At 34.1% G+C, this 15,484-nt stretch overlaps 2 protein-coding genes across 2 annotated transcripts; both read left to right on the top strand.

Annotated features, from left to right (window-relative positions):
- Positions 1-3,319: 3,319 nt before the first annotated feature.
- LOC141679459 (plasma membrane ATPase 1-like) lies at positions 3,320-9,993 on the top strand. Its single transcript, XM_074485958.1, has 21 exons — positions 3,320-3,379; positions 3,951-4,070; positions 4,172-4,270; positions 4,383-4,520; positions 4,632-4,766; positions 4,874-5,053; positions 5,255-5,458; positions 5,572-5,691; positions 5,977-6,096; positions 6,255-6,377; positions 6,606-6,710; positions 6,796-6,940; positions 7,450-7,614; positions 7,690-7,928; positions 8,037-8,069; positions 8,156-8,237; positions 8,381-8,541; positions 8,755-8,991; positions 9,143-9,325; positions 9,534-9,712; positions 9,834-9,993. Exons 1-21 carry the CDS (start codon positions 3,320-3,322, stop codon positions 9,925-9,927), a joined length of 2,922 nt encoding a protein of 973 aa, XP_074342059.1. The 3' UTR covers positions 9,928-9,993.
- An 821-nt stretch (positions 9,994-10,814) lies between these two features.
- LOC141676614 (nudix hydrolase 8-like) lies at positions 10,815-14,709 on the top strand. Its single transcript, XM_074482301.1, has 9 exons — positions 10,815-11,400; positions 11,514-11,776; positions 11,947-12,012; positions 12,107-12,244; positions 12,490-12,567; positions 12,674-12,724; positions 12,829-12,863; positions 13,671-13,779; positions 14,135-14,709. Exons 1-9 carry the CDS (start codon positions 11,298-11,300, stop codon positions 14,345-14,347), a joined length of 1,056 nt encoding a protein of 351 aa, XP_074338402.1. The 5' UTR covers positions 10,815-11,297; the 3' UTR covers positions 14,348-14,709.
- Positions 14,710-15,484: the final 775 nt, after the last annotated feature.

The following is a 15,484-nucleotide window of genomic DNA, read 5'->3' on the forward strand; positions in this document are numbered from 1 at the left end:
AAATATGTACTAAATTTTTGTCTAGTAAAAGGTATGCATTCATAAAATTCTAAATTTTAGTAAAACTAGCTACATATGTTTCTTGTTTGAGCTGCGGTTTGTGCATATTTATCTATCACGTACATTCTATTGTGTATTAAAATAGTATCCCACAGCTTCCATCTTAGACTCTATTTGAGAGTGTCGTTAAAAACTGTTGTGAGGTGAGAAAAAAGTGTTGGTAGAAAAAGTGTTGTCAGAAAAATTAAATGAGTGTTTGATATTTTTTTTAATTTATGCATATTATGAGATATAACATATTAAAATAATATTTGTGAGAATGTTTGATGGTGACACTAATAACTATTTGCTGTAAAAACTGAAAACAGTTTTTTCAAATACATGGGGACATACTTTTGCTAACAATAATTTTTAGATCAAAAAAGTTTTTCCAGATAACAGTTTTTAAAATTTATTAAATACCTTTGAGACATTTTTTCAGCAAAAAAATTATTATAACCGTTTGCAATAATACCAACCAAACGGAGGTTTAGTTTTTCAGATTCTCCTTTAAACGAAATATAGGATATATTAAATACAATTGGTTTCCTTTTCAACACTCAGTATATTGGAATATTCTAACTTAATTAAGTTGAGATTTCAGAACTGGAATGGGCCACGAAGATTACAAATAAATATTGGATATTATTCCGTTTAGCTTTGGCAGCCCAAACTAATTGTCCAGGGCCTCTAAGCCCTTAAACTTTCAGCCCATTCTTTCGTACGTTATTAATACTTGCTAAATTTTTACAACAGTTGTTAGCAAAACCGAACCTCTTCTACAAAATTTTGTACACACTATTCTCTAGCAATAGTAGAAATCAAATTTAAAATACGTCTCAATTTTCCTTTTCAAATAGACTTATATATTTTACAAATAAATAAATGGCTATGCGCCGTAATAAATTTTGGCACAAATAAATATCGATCCTAACACCTGGGACGCGAATAAGTATCTCATGACATTCTAAATATGTCTCTGGAGTAAGCAAGTTCACGCGAAAAGAAATTAAAAAGAAAAACAGAAATAGGTAAAGATGAACTTTGAATGGGTAATCACAGGATGCAGAGAGTCCAAGAGGAAGCACTCTCTGAGTTGTGATAACAAAAACTTTGGTTAGCATTTATAGAGAAAATGTACCTAGTTTATGTCCGAGTTTAAGACAGTACACATGCTTGTTTTGGTAGTAATACTAGTATTGATAATAATTAATTTGTCTTTTATTTGTGTATATATATATATATTCAATGCTTTAGAGAAATATACAAATCAATTAAGCATAGATATAATCAGTTTTAGCATTTCTTGTAATATCTTGTTTGACCTTAATCTCTTTAGCTTTATTATCTAATCATTTCATTGATAATGTTAAAATTGAAAACTATGCATTTGCTGGACTATTGTTTCTAGAGTGTATGGATTGTATATGAGGCATCTAAGGATATATGCACATATAATTGGTTAACATTGACTGATAGATGTATAAGTAACCATATATTTTTACTGGCATTAAGTATTATTGGCTAACTGGTAACTAGATGTTCCAATATATAGCATTTGCGGTGACAACAAATCCAGTGTGTCAATCAAAGTGTTATTAGCATTTTGTTGAGTATAATGCAAAAAACTTAAATATCTTTTTTTTATTTATTGAGCATGGTCTCGTAAATATACCTTTAATCTTATCTTTTGAATAAAAAGAAAAGTTCAGAGGACAAAGATGGCTAAACTTTTCATAAATTAGCAAAATATTGATTGGGTTTGAAGTTAACATACTGATAACCACATTTTACTCTGATTTTTAAAATAATGGCATTTGTTAAGAGTCGTTAAGTAAATAAAAATTTAAATACCTTAATTTACAATTTGGTGCCTAAGTTTTAGTGGCCTTTATGCTTTTACTCTAAAAAAAATAAATGACACAAACATGAAAATACGAAAAACTGAAATGAACCAATAGAAAAGCTATACTAAAATTTAAAATATAAAATCACCAGTGATATTTTAAATAAAATAACTTGAAGATGATGCAGTCCTCTTGCTGTTTCCATTTCATTGGTATAGAGAATGATTTGGTATATAATAATATGTACAACATGTATGATTTCAATGTAAAAAATCGTACATTTACAAAGTACAACAGATATGCTGTGTTATAATGAGCCAACATAAATTTTGTAAGCATTGTAGTTCGAACATAACGTCGAATGCAGTTTGCTTTGTAAACGCAAAAGAAAAACAGAATAAAATCGGTCCAGTGATTGTTATGCTGTATTTGGACGGAGTTTCGTAGCTCCGTTTTCTGTCTTCTCTCCTATGACTTCACACCTTCTCTTTTCTTCTCATTTTTCTAATGGGGGATTTGTTTTACATGTTGTCTTCACATACAGTTCTTGCATGTTATATATTTACATACCTATTTTCCATTTTTCTTCCTGGTGATCTTTTACCAATCCTGCCCTTTTTTGAGTTTATTGCAGGTATAGATTTGCAGTATTTTTGTTTTGTCGATTTCGTTGAAATGGCTTGTTTAAGAAATTGCATTGTATTTTTTCATCCTTGGCACAAGACTGGTTTTTTATGGCTATTGTAGTGTTGGTGAATTGATTATATGCTCTAGAATTAATATAGCTTTTAGATATGTTAGGTTTTGGGTCTTGACAAAGATAGTCACTCTACTCTTAATCTAGCAGAAGTGAAGTGTGTGTACATCTCATCTTCTCAGACCCAACTTACGAGTGAGATAATTAAACTTAGCATTTTGGTTTTGTTCCTAAAAGTAAAGGGGGTTTTCAGGGTTGATCGGCCAGCGAGACAGGGAAGTTTTTTAAGTTTTCTTGATTCAGAAATTTTAAAGATTTTAACATTGGCTTAAGTTACTTTTTGTTTTAATATATTCATGTGTAACATTCGTAATTAGTACTATAGCTGAGATTTATCTGTGCATGCATACATTGCAGGAAGCTAAGTGACCACATAGTAATTTAGAAAATTCAAAATAAATGGTTCAAGATAATGAGAGGCAAAACTACATGTTGCCTGGTATTGCCATAGAACATCCAAATGTTGTAATAAATCGTACAATGACTGTGTAGATCAAGATTGTGGTTAAGTTCACTCTAAAAACTAGAATCCTTCCATAAAAAATATCTTATATGCTTTTGTCTTGCACAAGACTTGAAAATGTGAATCAGACTTCATGATTTTTAATTCTTTTAGGATTAGTTCTCTGTGCAGATTCTACTCGGGATTGAGTAGGAGCTGAAGAAAAAAGTCGAGATGGATGCAGACAAGACAACAATTGCTCTTGAAGCAATCAGCAAAGAAACTGTTGATTTGGTACATCTTTCTTGCAGTTGTTATATTGGTGCACTAGGAATAAAGTATGCTTAATATAATTTTGAAAACTAAGTTTTACTAGCAAACGGATTAGGATTCATATACCATTTTCTTGTTCTGTAATTTAAGAAGCCACCTTGCTTATATTCTAATTGTTCATCTTACACTATATTATAGGTACTTCGTACTTACTTTGTAAAAGAGAGTGTATACTGACTCTAAGGATGTTTAGTCCCTAAAATTAAGTCATAACTGATATATTCTTGAATGCTTTATAGTGGAATGATAGTGTGCGCAAATAGATTCTACAGAGAGTAACTGAAAATATATGACTTGATGGGAACATAGAAGTACGTATTCCAAATTTCCAACTACTATCGTTACAAGGTTGTTATTCATCATCCTAATTGAAAACCATGACCTCTGCTCATACGATGCAGTATACCTAGAAGGAAAAGAGAAACATTAATATGGTGTGGGATCTTAGAATTCTAGACAATGAAAAGAGAAATGTAATTGTAGTGTGGGATCTTAGATTGCTATAATAGTGTTTTTTACATTTTACTTGCAGGAAAACATACCAGTTGAAGAAGTTTTTGAAAAATTGAAGTGTACCGAAGCTGGACTCACTTCTGATGAGGTTGAGAAACGTCTTGAAGTGTTTGGATACAACAAGCTTGAAGAAAAGAAGGTCTCTTGTCACTTCATTAAGCTTCTCCAGTTTTATTCTGTAGTACAGGATAATTAGTCTATGATATGTTCTCACTTCTCACGATATCTTATGACATATAGGAGAGCAAAATACTCAAGTTTCTTGGGTTTATGTGGAATCCTCTGTCTTGGGTTATGGAAGCAGCAGCTATTATGGCAATCACGATGGCTCGTGGAGGCGTAAGTCTTTAAAAAAATTACTAAATTCTCACTTGAACTATTACTGGGACCAACAAGTTGCATTAAAAATGGTCTAGAAGTACTAATTTTTCCACCAAACTCTCAATCTTAGGGCAAGGGAGTGGATTACCATGACTTTGTTGGGATCATGGCGTTACTTATAGTCAATTCAACTATAAGTTTTATGGAGGAAAATAATGCTGGCAATGCAGCTGCAGCCTTGATGGCACGGTTGGCACCAAGAGCTAAGGTTTGCCTTGCTGAAACAAGATATGAAATTGCTTTTCTACCGCCTACACTACATTTTATCTTTTCCCTATTATCATCCTAGTTGATGGTTCAAATTTAAATTTTCCAACAGATTTTACGGGATGGGAAATGGGCCGAAGAAGATGCTGCTGTACTAGTTCCTGGAGACATCATTAGCATAAAACTGGGGGACATCATCCCAGCTGATGCTCGTTTGCTTCAAGGGGATCCCTTAAAAATTGATCAGGTATAGATCCATACTGTTTTTTGTCTATTTGTTAAAATGTATAACACATTAAAGCATGTTTATAGAAAGAATCTTAATAAGCCTAATGTTTGTTGTATATGTTTCAGTCTTCCCTTACAGGAGAATCACTGCCAGTAACTAAGAATCCTGGTGATGGAGTATATTCAGGCTCAACATGTAAGCAAGGGGAAATAGAAGCAGTTGTTATTGCTACAGGAGTACACACTTTCTTTGGAAGAGCAGCTCATCTTGTTGATAATACGACACACGTTGGGCACTTTCAGCAGGTCCATGTCGAGAACTCCATACACTGTGCACACTACATTAACTTTGGCAATAAAAATTCCAGGATAGGAAATGCTCATATAATGATGAATGTGCATTTGTTCTATTGTGTGGAGTCCCTTAAGAGACTGTGCTAATGCATTCATAGCTTCTTTCTTCTTTTACATATCGTTATCCAAAATATATGTGTTGGCGCTTCACAGGTATTGACTGCAATAGGAAACTTCTGCATTTGCTCAATTGCTATTGGAATGTTTATTGAGATTATAGTTGTAGCCCGTCAACATAGAAAATATCGTGAAGGCATAGACAATCTTCTGGTTTTACTCATTGGTGGTATTCCCATCGCAATGCCAACAGTTCTTTCAGTTACTATGGCCATTGGTTCACATCGCTTATCTCAACAGGTTCATGTGACTTTTTATTTGTTCTTCCGGTTGAAATATATGCATAAATGTATTTAACTTAACTTGTTACTACATACACCTTATGAAATCACATATATTTTCCTACGATTCAGGGTGCCATTACAAAGAGAATGACAGCTATAGAGGAAATGGCAGGTATGGATGTCTTGTGCAGTGACAAAACAGGCACCTTAACTCTCAACAAGCTCACAGTAGATAAAAATCTCGTAGAGGTGATTACTTTATCCTACATTGTGGCTTGATTCACTTTAAGTACTTAATAGAATCGCTTTTCATAGGACCTAGTGATCTAATAGCAATGTTGTGGTTATACACCTTTCATACACGACAACATAGCTTTGAAGCTCGGCATGATTTCTTTCGTCAGTGACTCTACTGTAATATTAACAAAACAATTATTGGTAGAGCCTAATGCACTTGGATCATAATTTCTTTGTATCAAGTGTTGAATGCGCATAAAAGAAATTGCCCAATTTTGAATATCTATGTGTGTGCAGGTTTTTGCCAAAGGCGTCGACAAAGACACGGTTGTCTTGATGGCTGCAAGAGCCTCTCGAATGGAGAACCAAGATGCCATAGATACCGCAATAATGTCTATGTTGGGTGACCCTAAGGAGGTATTATATGTTGTTATATGATAATCTTATTAAAAGACATAGTCAATTATTGCAAATATGCCTAGAAAATCTCTTATTAACGTACCATTAAAACAATTTTTATTTTACACGAGTGAACTTAAGCAATTGATTAAACGTGATATTTGGTCATTCTTAAGGCACGCGCTGGAATTACTGAAGTTCATTTCCTTCCATTTAATCCAACTGACAAACGGACCGCTCTTACGTACATAGATGGTGCAGGAAAAATGCACAGAGTGAGCAAAGGTGCACCAGAGCAGGTACTCATTTAGCAACTATCGTGAAGTTATTACTTCTGAAAAATATATTGTAAGAGCGTTTCTTTACATTTCCTTCCTCAAGACCTAATATCTCTTATGAGTACCTCATTATATATACTAACCAGTTACGAGTTTACATGTTCATGTGAGTTAGAACTTGCAGTCCCGTGTATCTGCATGTGTGTAGTCATATCAACTGTTCTTAATTGATTTACCTCATTATTTTAGATTCTAAATCTTGCATGGAACAAATCCGAAATTGAAAAAAGAGTACATTCAATTATAGACAAATTTGCTGAGCGTGGACTTCGGTCTCTGGCAGTTGCTCGTCAGGTAAATATAAAGTTACCTTGTATATGCATTCTCCTGAACTCTCTGAGTCTATAATGTATATCATGTATCCTTTGTACTGGTACAGCAAGTACCTGAGAACACCAAGGAAAGTGCTGGCGGGCCCTGGGAATTCATCGGTCTTATGCCTCTCTTTGATCCACCTCGCCATGACAGTGCTGAAACAATTAGGAGAGCTTTAGATCTTGGAGTGAGTGTTAAGATGATCACAGGTGTGTGCCACGGCTTATTTGATTATATCTGTTTCTACAGCTTCCTTCAGTAAACAATATGTTTAAGTTTATGATCCACGGGTAAACACTAAAAACCAACAATTCCAGAAGTGACATAAAAGCTTTTAGTAATGTATTTGATATCTTTGTATATGAAATGGTCATTAATTAATGACTAGTCCAGCTTGATAGTGCTAGACTGCTACTTACCATGATTTTCAGTAATTCCTGCTCTAGGTGCTTCTGATATTTTCCTTTCACGCTCCCACGTATTTACATGTTTGGTTTGGATTTCTGTGTGCATGTCAAACATTCTCATTTAAAATGGCAACAAATGCAATGACAAAAAGCCTGAAACACTTGCAGATAACTAAGCCAATTAAGCCTTTCCTAAGAACTTCTACTACTTCTTGTTGATGCATTCACTGGTTACTAAGCTATGACCTGGCAGTTTTCTCTGTATTATTTGTGTATTTATGGTGTACTAACCCTCGTGCATCATTGTTTAGGTGACCAGCTGGCAATTGGGAAGGAAACAGGGAGACGCCTTGGCATGGGAACGAACATGTATCCATCGTCTTCTTTGCTTGGCGAGCACAAGGATGCTTCACTTGCAACTTTATCAGTCGAAGAACTTATCGAAAAAGCTGATGGTTTTGCTGGGGTCTTTCCTGGTACATTGATGCTTATTTTTACCGCAAACTATTGAATATTCTTGCATACACCTCTAATTCATGTTTCATTTGTAGAGCACAAGTACGAGATAGTAAAGATATTACAAGGCAGAAAGCACATCACAGGAATGACAGGAGATGGAGTTAATGATGCACCTGCACTAAAGATAGCAGACATCGGAATTGCAGTAGCAGATGCAACAGATGCTGCCAGGAGTGCCTCTGATATAGTACTAACAGAGCCAGGCCTGAGTGTGATCATCAGTGCTGTTCTAACAAGTCGTGCTATCTTCCAGAGGATGAAGAACTACACAGTTAAATATCATCTTGTTTTAAAATTTTTCATGCTTTATCAAGATCTTTTTCCCCATATATAGGATTGCATGTTAAAAAATGATCTGAGGTTGTTTCTGTTTCTTCAGATTTATGCAGTGTCCATCACAATCCGTATTGTGGTAAGCTGTACTTGTACGATTTCTTTTCAAAATTTATAAACTATAGTTGCTTGATACTAATCCTTGGGCGTTTATGTAACACGCAGTTGGGGTTTTTGTTGCTAAGTGCCTTTTGGAGGTTCAATTTCCCTCCTTTGATGGTTCTGGTCATAGCTATTCTTAATGATGGTAATGATTCTTCACAATAACTTTCCAATACACAAGTCTGTAAATCGATAATGATACGGCAAATTTTTTTATTTTTAATTAGAGATGTCTTGACTTCAATAATATATTTGTGCATGTATCAGTCTAATGCAATCTTTTTTCAGGCACTATCATGACAATTTCTAAAGACAGGGTGAAACCATCACCACTTCCAGATAGTTGGAAACTCACTGAAATTTTTACAACTGGAGTTGTTATAGGAACCTACCTTGCTTTAATGACTGTCATTTTTTTCTATGGAATGGCTGAGACTAGCTTTTTTGCGGTAATTGCAGCTCGTCTTGTTACATATTACAGCACTAGATTGCGGAATGACCACTATAATAGCAATCACTCACCACATAACTACATAAGCACCGGATGATTCTTATAATTCTTTACAAATGTCATAATAATTACTCATCACTCAACCGAAATTTTTGTAGATCTATCTCTTATACAGATTTTTATCTTTTATCTGTCTTCTGTCATTTTTCAGAATCATTTCCATGTAGATGACTTCAACAAGAACAACTACGTCGAAGCTCTTAAAACTCTTTCAAAGGAAGAAGCAAAAGAATTGACCAAAACTATAAATGGGCGTCTAGCTTCGGCCGTGTACCTTCAAGTCAGTACCATAAGCCAGGCCTTAATATTTGTGACGCGCTCAAGGGGATGGTCATTTACGGAAAGACCAGGCTCTCTTCTACTTTGTGCCTTCATGATTGCTCAGTTGGTAAGTCAGTTGGTTCCCACAAGCACTGTCACATTGTTCTTTCTTTACCATAAAACAAATATAACAGAGTTTTTCAAATGATATATACACATTAAAAAATAGTTTCCATTCTTATAATATATCTAAGATGAATGTGGTTATACCCCTGCAGATCGCGACTGTCATATCTGCTCTAGTCACATGGGATGTTGCTGGAATTGTCAAGATTAAATGGAAATGGGCTGCTATTATTTGGATATACAACATTTTGACTTACCTCCTGCTTGATCCGATCAAATTTGGTGTCCGGTATGCACTCAGTGGAAGAGCTTGGGGACTCATAGTTGATAACAAAGTAAGTGAAACTGAACTTGTTTACTTCATATCATGTATATTCTCTCAAGCCTATATCAATAGTATAAACTTTAACATCCACTGGTAGCTTATATGCTACCTAGCCTAGCTTTGATTCTCGTTTATGACAATGTTTACCTATGAATTCCACCCGAAATAAGCTAAGTTTTCTTATAAACAACCTCCTCTATTCTTGATTTTTTCCCCAGACTGCATTCACCACACAAAAGGATTTTGGCAGAGAGGCTAGAGAGGCAAAATGGGCAACCGAGCAACGAACACTTCACGGTCTTCAGTCAAGAGAAACAAAGATGTTCGCTGAGAACTACACTTTCAGGGACATAAACATTATGGCTGAAGAAGCAAAAAGGCGCGCGGAGATTGCAAGGTCAGTGCATTTATCCTATCAAAATGTTTTTTTTCTATACATCACACTTATAACATTGTCTGCAAGTAAAAGGAAAATGTTAACCCTGTAATTCATATTTTTTCGTGTTACATGTAAACAGGTTGAGGGAAATTCACACATTGAAGGGAAGAGTAGAGTCTTTTGCAAAGCTAAGGGGGTTAGACATTGATGTCAATCCACATTACACAGTCTAATCAGAATTTCATGATTGCATTACCAAATTTAGAATCTTTTGTACTGGAAGCAATTCCTTTTGCATCATTGGGATGGATACTATTATTTTTGTGCAATAAAACTGTAATCCAGCCAATTTCAATAACATCATAGTTGTCTTGTTCATTTTTTTTTCTCTCTGCAGTTTCCTCAGTAAAACTTAGTTGTTTTTTGTTTCCCAAGAAAACCTTAACCAATTTGTAATTTGTAAATAACAGGAAAAAATCGAAACTAAACTGACTCACAAAACGAATCAAATCAATCTAACGCTTGATACCATGTTAAAATATCGATATAATTAGTTTCAATTTAATAATCTTGATACCTGCAAGGAAATTTGTCACTAGCTCATGAAATCCGAAAAAAAAACAAATTGACAAGATTGGCATGTAATTTGAAGTCTATATATGGTAGTTATCCATTCAATAGGCATGATTCTCAACCCACACTCCTCATAAACATATTTAAAAGTATCCATTCCAAGTTGTCCTTTTCTCAGCTCTCTTTTACTGGTATATACTTCCTAAATGTTATTCCTAAATAATGGTTACTCATTTTCTCTAAAATAATTGTTACTCAAACCTTCAAGAATCATGCTTTAAATAAATTTCACGAATTTATTGGTTTAAATCATGCTTTAAACCTTCAAGAATCTTGTTATCTGGAATAAGAACAGTTTCCTAACAAAATAATTGCATATAAAAACCTAACAAAGTACATACTGTTTTCAAGCAAGAAATTACATGTGTTTTCATCCTGTTATGTTTAGTGATTACATAATGCAATCTACAAACAAGGACGTGGCACAAACTCACATTATGATAGACTCTGTCAGTTCTGAGCCAGATATGTTGAAATCACGTGTTAAAAACAACCATATCAATACAAAACTCCAACTCTCCACATACTATTAGTTTCTTGTTATCTTCATAATACTAAAAAATAATCATCATGTTGGCTTAACCTGTTGTTGATCTTCACTTGATACATACATTTCTCACCTCAGCCCACTTTATTTTTATCCCTTGGCTCTTGGGATTACTTCTATCCTTAATTTACTCCTTTTCTTCCTGTCCATACTTGTATTTATTCCAATTTTACTGACATTCCTGCTGTTTCATTGTACCCCCTTTGATTTTTTATCTCTATTTTCGACGTAGAATACCAAGATTTTCCTTGTTCTTAGCTAGGTTGCAGAGTATCTTCTTCTTGTTTTTTGATCTTATATAAGTTGGATAAACTTGGAATACTGTCTTGGTTAATTTTTTTTAACTATATATATATATATTCTTATTTGATTCTACAGTTGTGGTTAGATTTGGTAGTTTAGTTTTTTGAGAGGTGTTAATCAATGGAGTTAAAAATGTGTGTTTCAAAGTCATCAATTGGGCCTTTGTTCTACTCCAGTCATATAGTTAGTCAAAAAGTCTCCCTGCAGCTCTGTTCTTGCAAAGGTATATTACTTTTGTTCTCTTGAAATTTTAATTTTATGTTTTCTTGTGCAGGACAATCAGGTTACTTAACACTATGTTATTATGATTATGATATCCTGCCTTTTTTTCTCTAGGTAACTTTTCAAAGGCTTCTTGTATAAGTACTTCAGATAGCGCTATGAGTTCTGTAGGGAAAGATAAGTTGATGGTGGATACTTATTCGTTTCGGATGAATGGAATTAATGGATCAACCCCAAATGTATATTTCAGTAAAAGAGTACTCGACCATTTAGATGATGAGTATGGCGGTGTTGTTATCAATCCAGAAAATTTACCATCTAACCCAAGTTTCTTTGCCTCGGTTCTTCGTTCATCTCTTTCTCGTTGGATGTTAGAGGTAGCTTTCTCCTCTTCTCTTTCAAGCGCCTTTCTTGTTTTAAGTTCTTTATGTTCATATGGGACAATGTGGTTATTTGGTAATGGCAGGATTATGTAAACAAAATGATTTTACTTTCTTTTATCCTCATTTTTGGGCCATTTAAGATCTTCATGTCATTTGATATGCAGGGAAAGAAAGGTCTTTGGCTTAAGCTGCCACTAGAAAAATCTGAGCTTGTTCCGGTAGCAGTGAAGGTAGAAGAATTAGCAAAAAATTGTCATTTCTTTTGAGCTTTTGTTTTTGTTGTTACTTAGTAGGCACAGTATTTGAACCTTGGTTTGTTAATAGGAAGGGTTTCGGTATCATCATGCAGAAAGAGGATATGTCATGATGACTTACTGGATTCCTGAAGGACCTTGCATGCTTCCTGATAATGCTTCTCATCAAGTTGGAGTTGGAGGTTTCGTGATTAATGAAGATAATGAGGTAAGATTCTATACTAGTTTGGTGGGGATAAAGGATAAAATAACCTGAATTATGATAGGCAATTGCTGCAATACTCTTACTTCTAATGCAACATTTCTATTTTGTTTAGAATGATGGTTGTGATGCCTTATAATTTGTGGATCAGAGTCATTCTTCCTATACCTTATAATCGTATCATTTAGTCTACGTATAATAATGAAATTCTCTATTGCTTTTGTAAACATATGTTCGATGACAATCAACAGGTACTTGTAGTACAAGAGAAGCACACAACCCCTGCATTTACTGACCTGTGGAAACTACCTACTGGTTTTATTCAGGAGGTTTGTTTATATTTAATCTTTATATTACACATTACAGTAAATGTCCGGCTCCTTGAGTTTCATCATATAAAAGATGTTTATAACTGTTTTCATTTGATATTATCAGTCGGAGGAGATATTTACTGGAGCTGTAAGAGAAGTCAAGGAAGAAACTGGTGTAAGAACCTTGTACATAGTTCTTCTGTTAATAGTCATTCTCAATCTTTGCATAATGTGTATTTGATCGTTTCACGAGCTCTTGTTTTGCTTTTTGTGTTGCAGATCGATACAGAATTCTTAGAAGTTGTAGCTTTCAGGTACAAGATATTTCCCATCTGAAGAGTTATACCAGTAACAAATTAGACTAATAATTATATCCTCTTATTTTGATGTGTTGGTGGTTGAATAATTACAAGATTCGCGTAGAGGCTTAGTTGATAGAGAGTTTAATCAAAACAAATGAATGTTTATATACAGTATCCCAAGTCCTAACAAAAAAACTTTGAAAATAAAATAGGGTGTAAAAGTTGTCCAATCTTCAATTTAAGGTTTTCTACTCACAGATTCAATAGTACTTGAGGCAATGATATGTTTATGGTGTCAAACTGTCGATTAGAGTTTGTAAAAAAATTGGCTGGTGTTCTGCCTTGCAGTCATGCAATAACAAGTTTCTCCAGCACACATCCTAAGTGTATTATAATGGCTACAGATTATGTCAAACAGATAAGCAAACAACATAAATTATGTCCACAGCATATTCCTTTAAATAATTTTTATTCAGACTCCCCTCTACGCCTCCCTCTCCCCCTTCTCTCCTCCGGCTTCTGAAATTTTTTGTTGAAAAACCTGGAAATTTCTAGTAGAATAGTTCAACTGTTTGGACAATGAAGTCGTGTTGTCGATTGCCCAAAACAGCATAAAAAGAAAATGTCAAAATAGAAAATACTATAAAATGTAGGCGTGCAAAGAGATTTGTTATATATAAGCTGTGACTCCTTGATCAGATGTCACTACCAAAAATGTTACTTTGATTTGCAGTTTGGGGCTACTTTTATGCAAAGCACGTACCTCTCACTTTCCTTAAAACATACACCTTTTACTTGACATGCGATGAGTTATTGCAGGCATGCTAAAAATGTGGCTTTCCAGAAGTCAGATTTATTTTTTGTCTGCATGTTGAGACCTCTGTCGAATCAAATCGTGATTGATGACATTGAAGTTCAGGCTTGCAAGGTAACACTGTTTTCCTTGACGATAAGGTAGCTGTTAACGTTTTATGTAATCAGAAACTTGGCAAGTTTTAGAGCTAGTCTAGGTACTGGTTTCAAAAACACAGATTCAAGGGTAATATTTGCGATGGTTAACAACGTTGCAGTTGGTCACATCCTAGAAACTGTCTTCAGTATGCAAATAAGATCAGCCTCTACTTTTTGCTATAGTGAAACAATGTTACCTATTGAAATATTGCTTAGTGTTCAACCAATATATTCTGCTTGCTTCTGTTGATTGATCATCAACAGATACTTAAAAAATGCATTATATCTGCAGACGGATAGGCAAATAACATTCTCTATATTAAAATTTGCAGTGGATGCCATTAGATGAGTTCATAGAACAGCCACTTATCCAAGGGGACAACATGTTCAAAAAGATCATCGACATTTGCATTGCGCGTATAGGGAAGCAATACTGTGGACTATCCGTTCATCCAGTAGTCTCTAAATTCGACGGAAAGCTTTCTTCTTTGTACTATAATATAATAGATGCTCAAGATTCCAACTGTCAAGTTTCATCACTCTGAATGTTCCTGCTGTGTCTCGGGGGGGGGGGGGGATGTATGTGTGCTTTGAAGTTAAAGACATCACTACTGCTTTGGAAAACTTACCAAGGACCATACGAGTAATGCTAGTATGCCCACTATTTTCAACAAATCGAATCCATATGTATAGTTTGACAGAGATCTTGTTAGTGTAAATATAATTATATTTTGTGGCTATCGTATATCCTTAATCCTAATCAGCTTTCCTTCGTAGGTTTCTTATAACAGTTTTTCACCCAATGTTGCTGCTGCTGATACCAAACGGAACCTTTATCTTGATTCTTGACCTCGAATGTCTTTTACCTTCAGAATAGGATTATTGTCCAAATTTTTTTCTTCCCGGCTGCCTGTCATGAAATATTATTCAAGAACCAAATCGGACTCATTATTGTTATGGCAAAATCGAACTGTCTTGGTTTTTCCAAGCCGAAATAACCGAAATTATACTTTAATTTATATTTATATATTTTACGGATTACTTTTTATTCTAAATATTTTAATTTTGACTATTTTTGATTGTTTATTAATGATAAATTATTTAAAAAAAATTATTAGGGTTATATCATTTTAAATTCAATTACTTTCAAAATTCTAATAAAAAATATATTGATAAAAATAATCGAAGTTCTTAAATATTTAGACGATGAAAAATAAAGTATAACCTAATATTTTTCTTGAAATTTATTATAATATTAAATATGAGAAAAAAATTGAATAATATGATATATATTCTGTTCGGTTCTTACTAATCTAAGACGTCAAGAACCGCACCGGTTACCGAAATTTCTAAAAAAATGACTAGGGCCCTTTATATAAAAATTGGATGTACTTGAATTATATTGGACTAGGGTTAGGATACTTAATGAATAAGTCTTCGTTTTAGAGTAGATTTTGGAGTCCTAATAAGTAGGAAGCAGATTTCTTGTTGGTTTGGGTGCCTTGGAGACCACTCAATGAAGAATTATATCCTCTATGAGACATACTTAATGAGCTGTTATTTTACCCTTTTTATTAATTACGAAATTAATAAATAATTAATGGTTCGTTATTGGACCATATCGGGTTTAATTAATTCAACATTAATTATGTTTCTAGGCTAATTTCATGCCCATATCATTT

Source organism: Apium graveolens, chromosome 8, assembly GCF_009905375.1.
Source record: "Apium graveolens cultivar Ventura chromosome 8, ASM990537v1, whole genome shotgun sequence".
In the NCBI taxonomy this organism is placed as follows: domain Eukaryota; kingdom Viridiplantae; phylum Streptophyta; class Magnoliopsida; order Apiales; family Apiaceae; genus Apium; species Apium graveolens.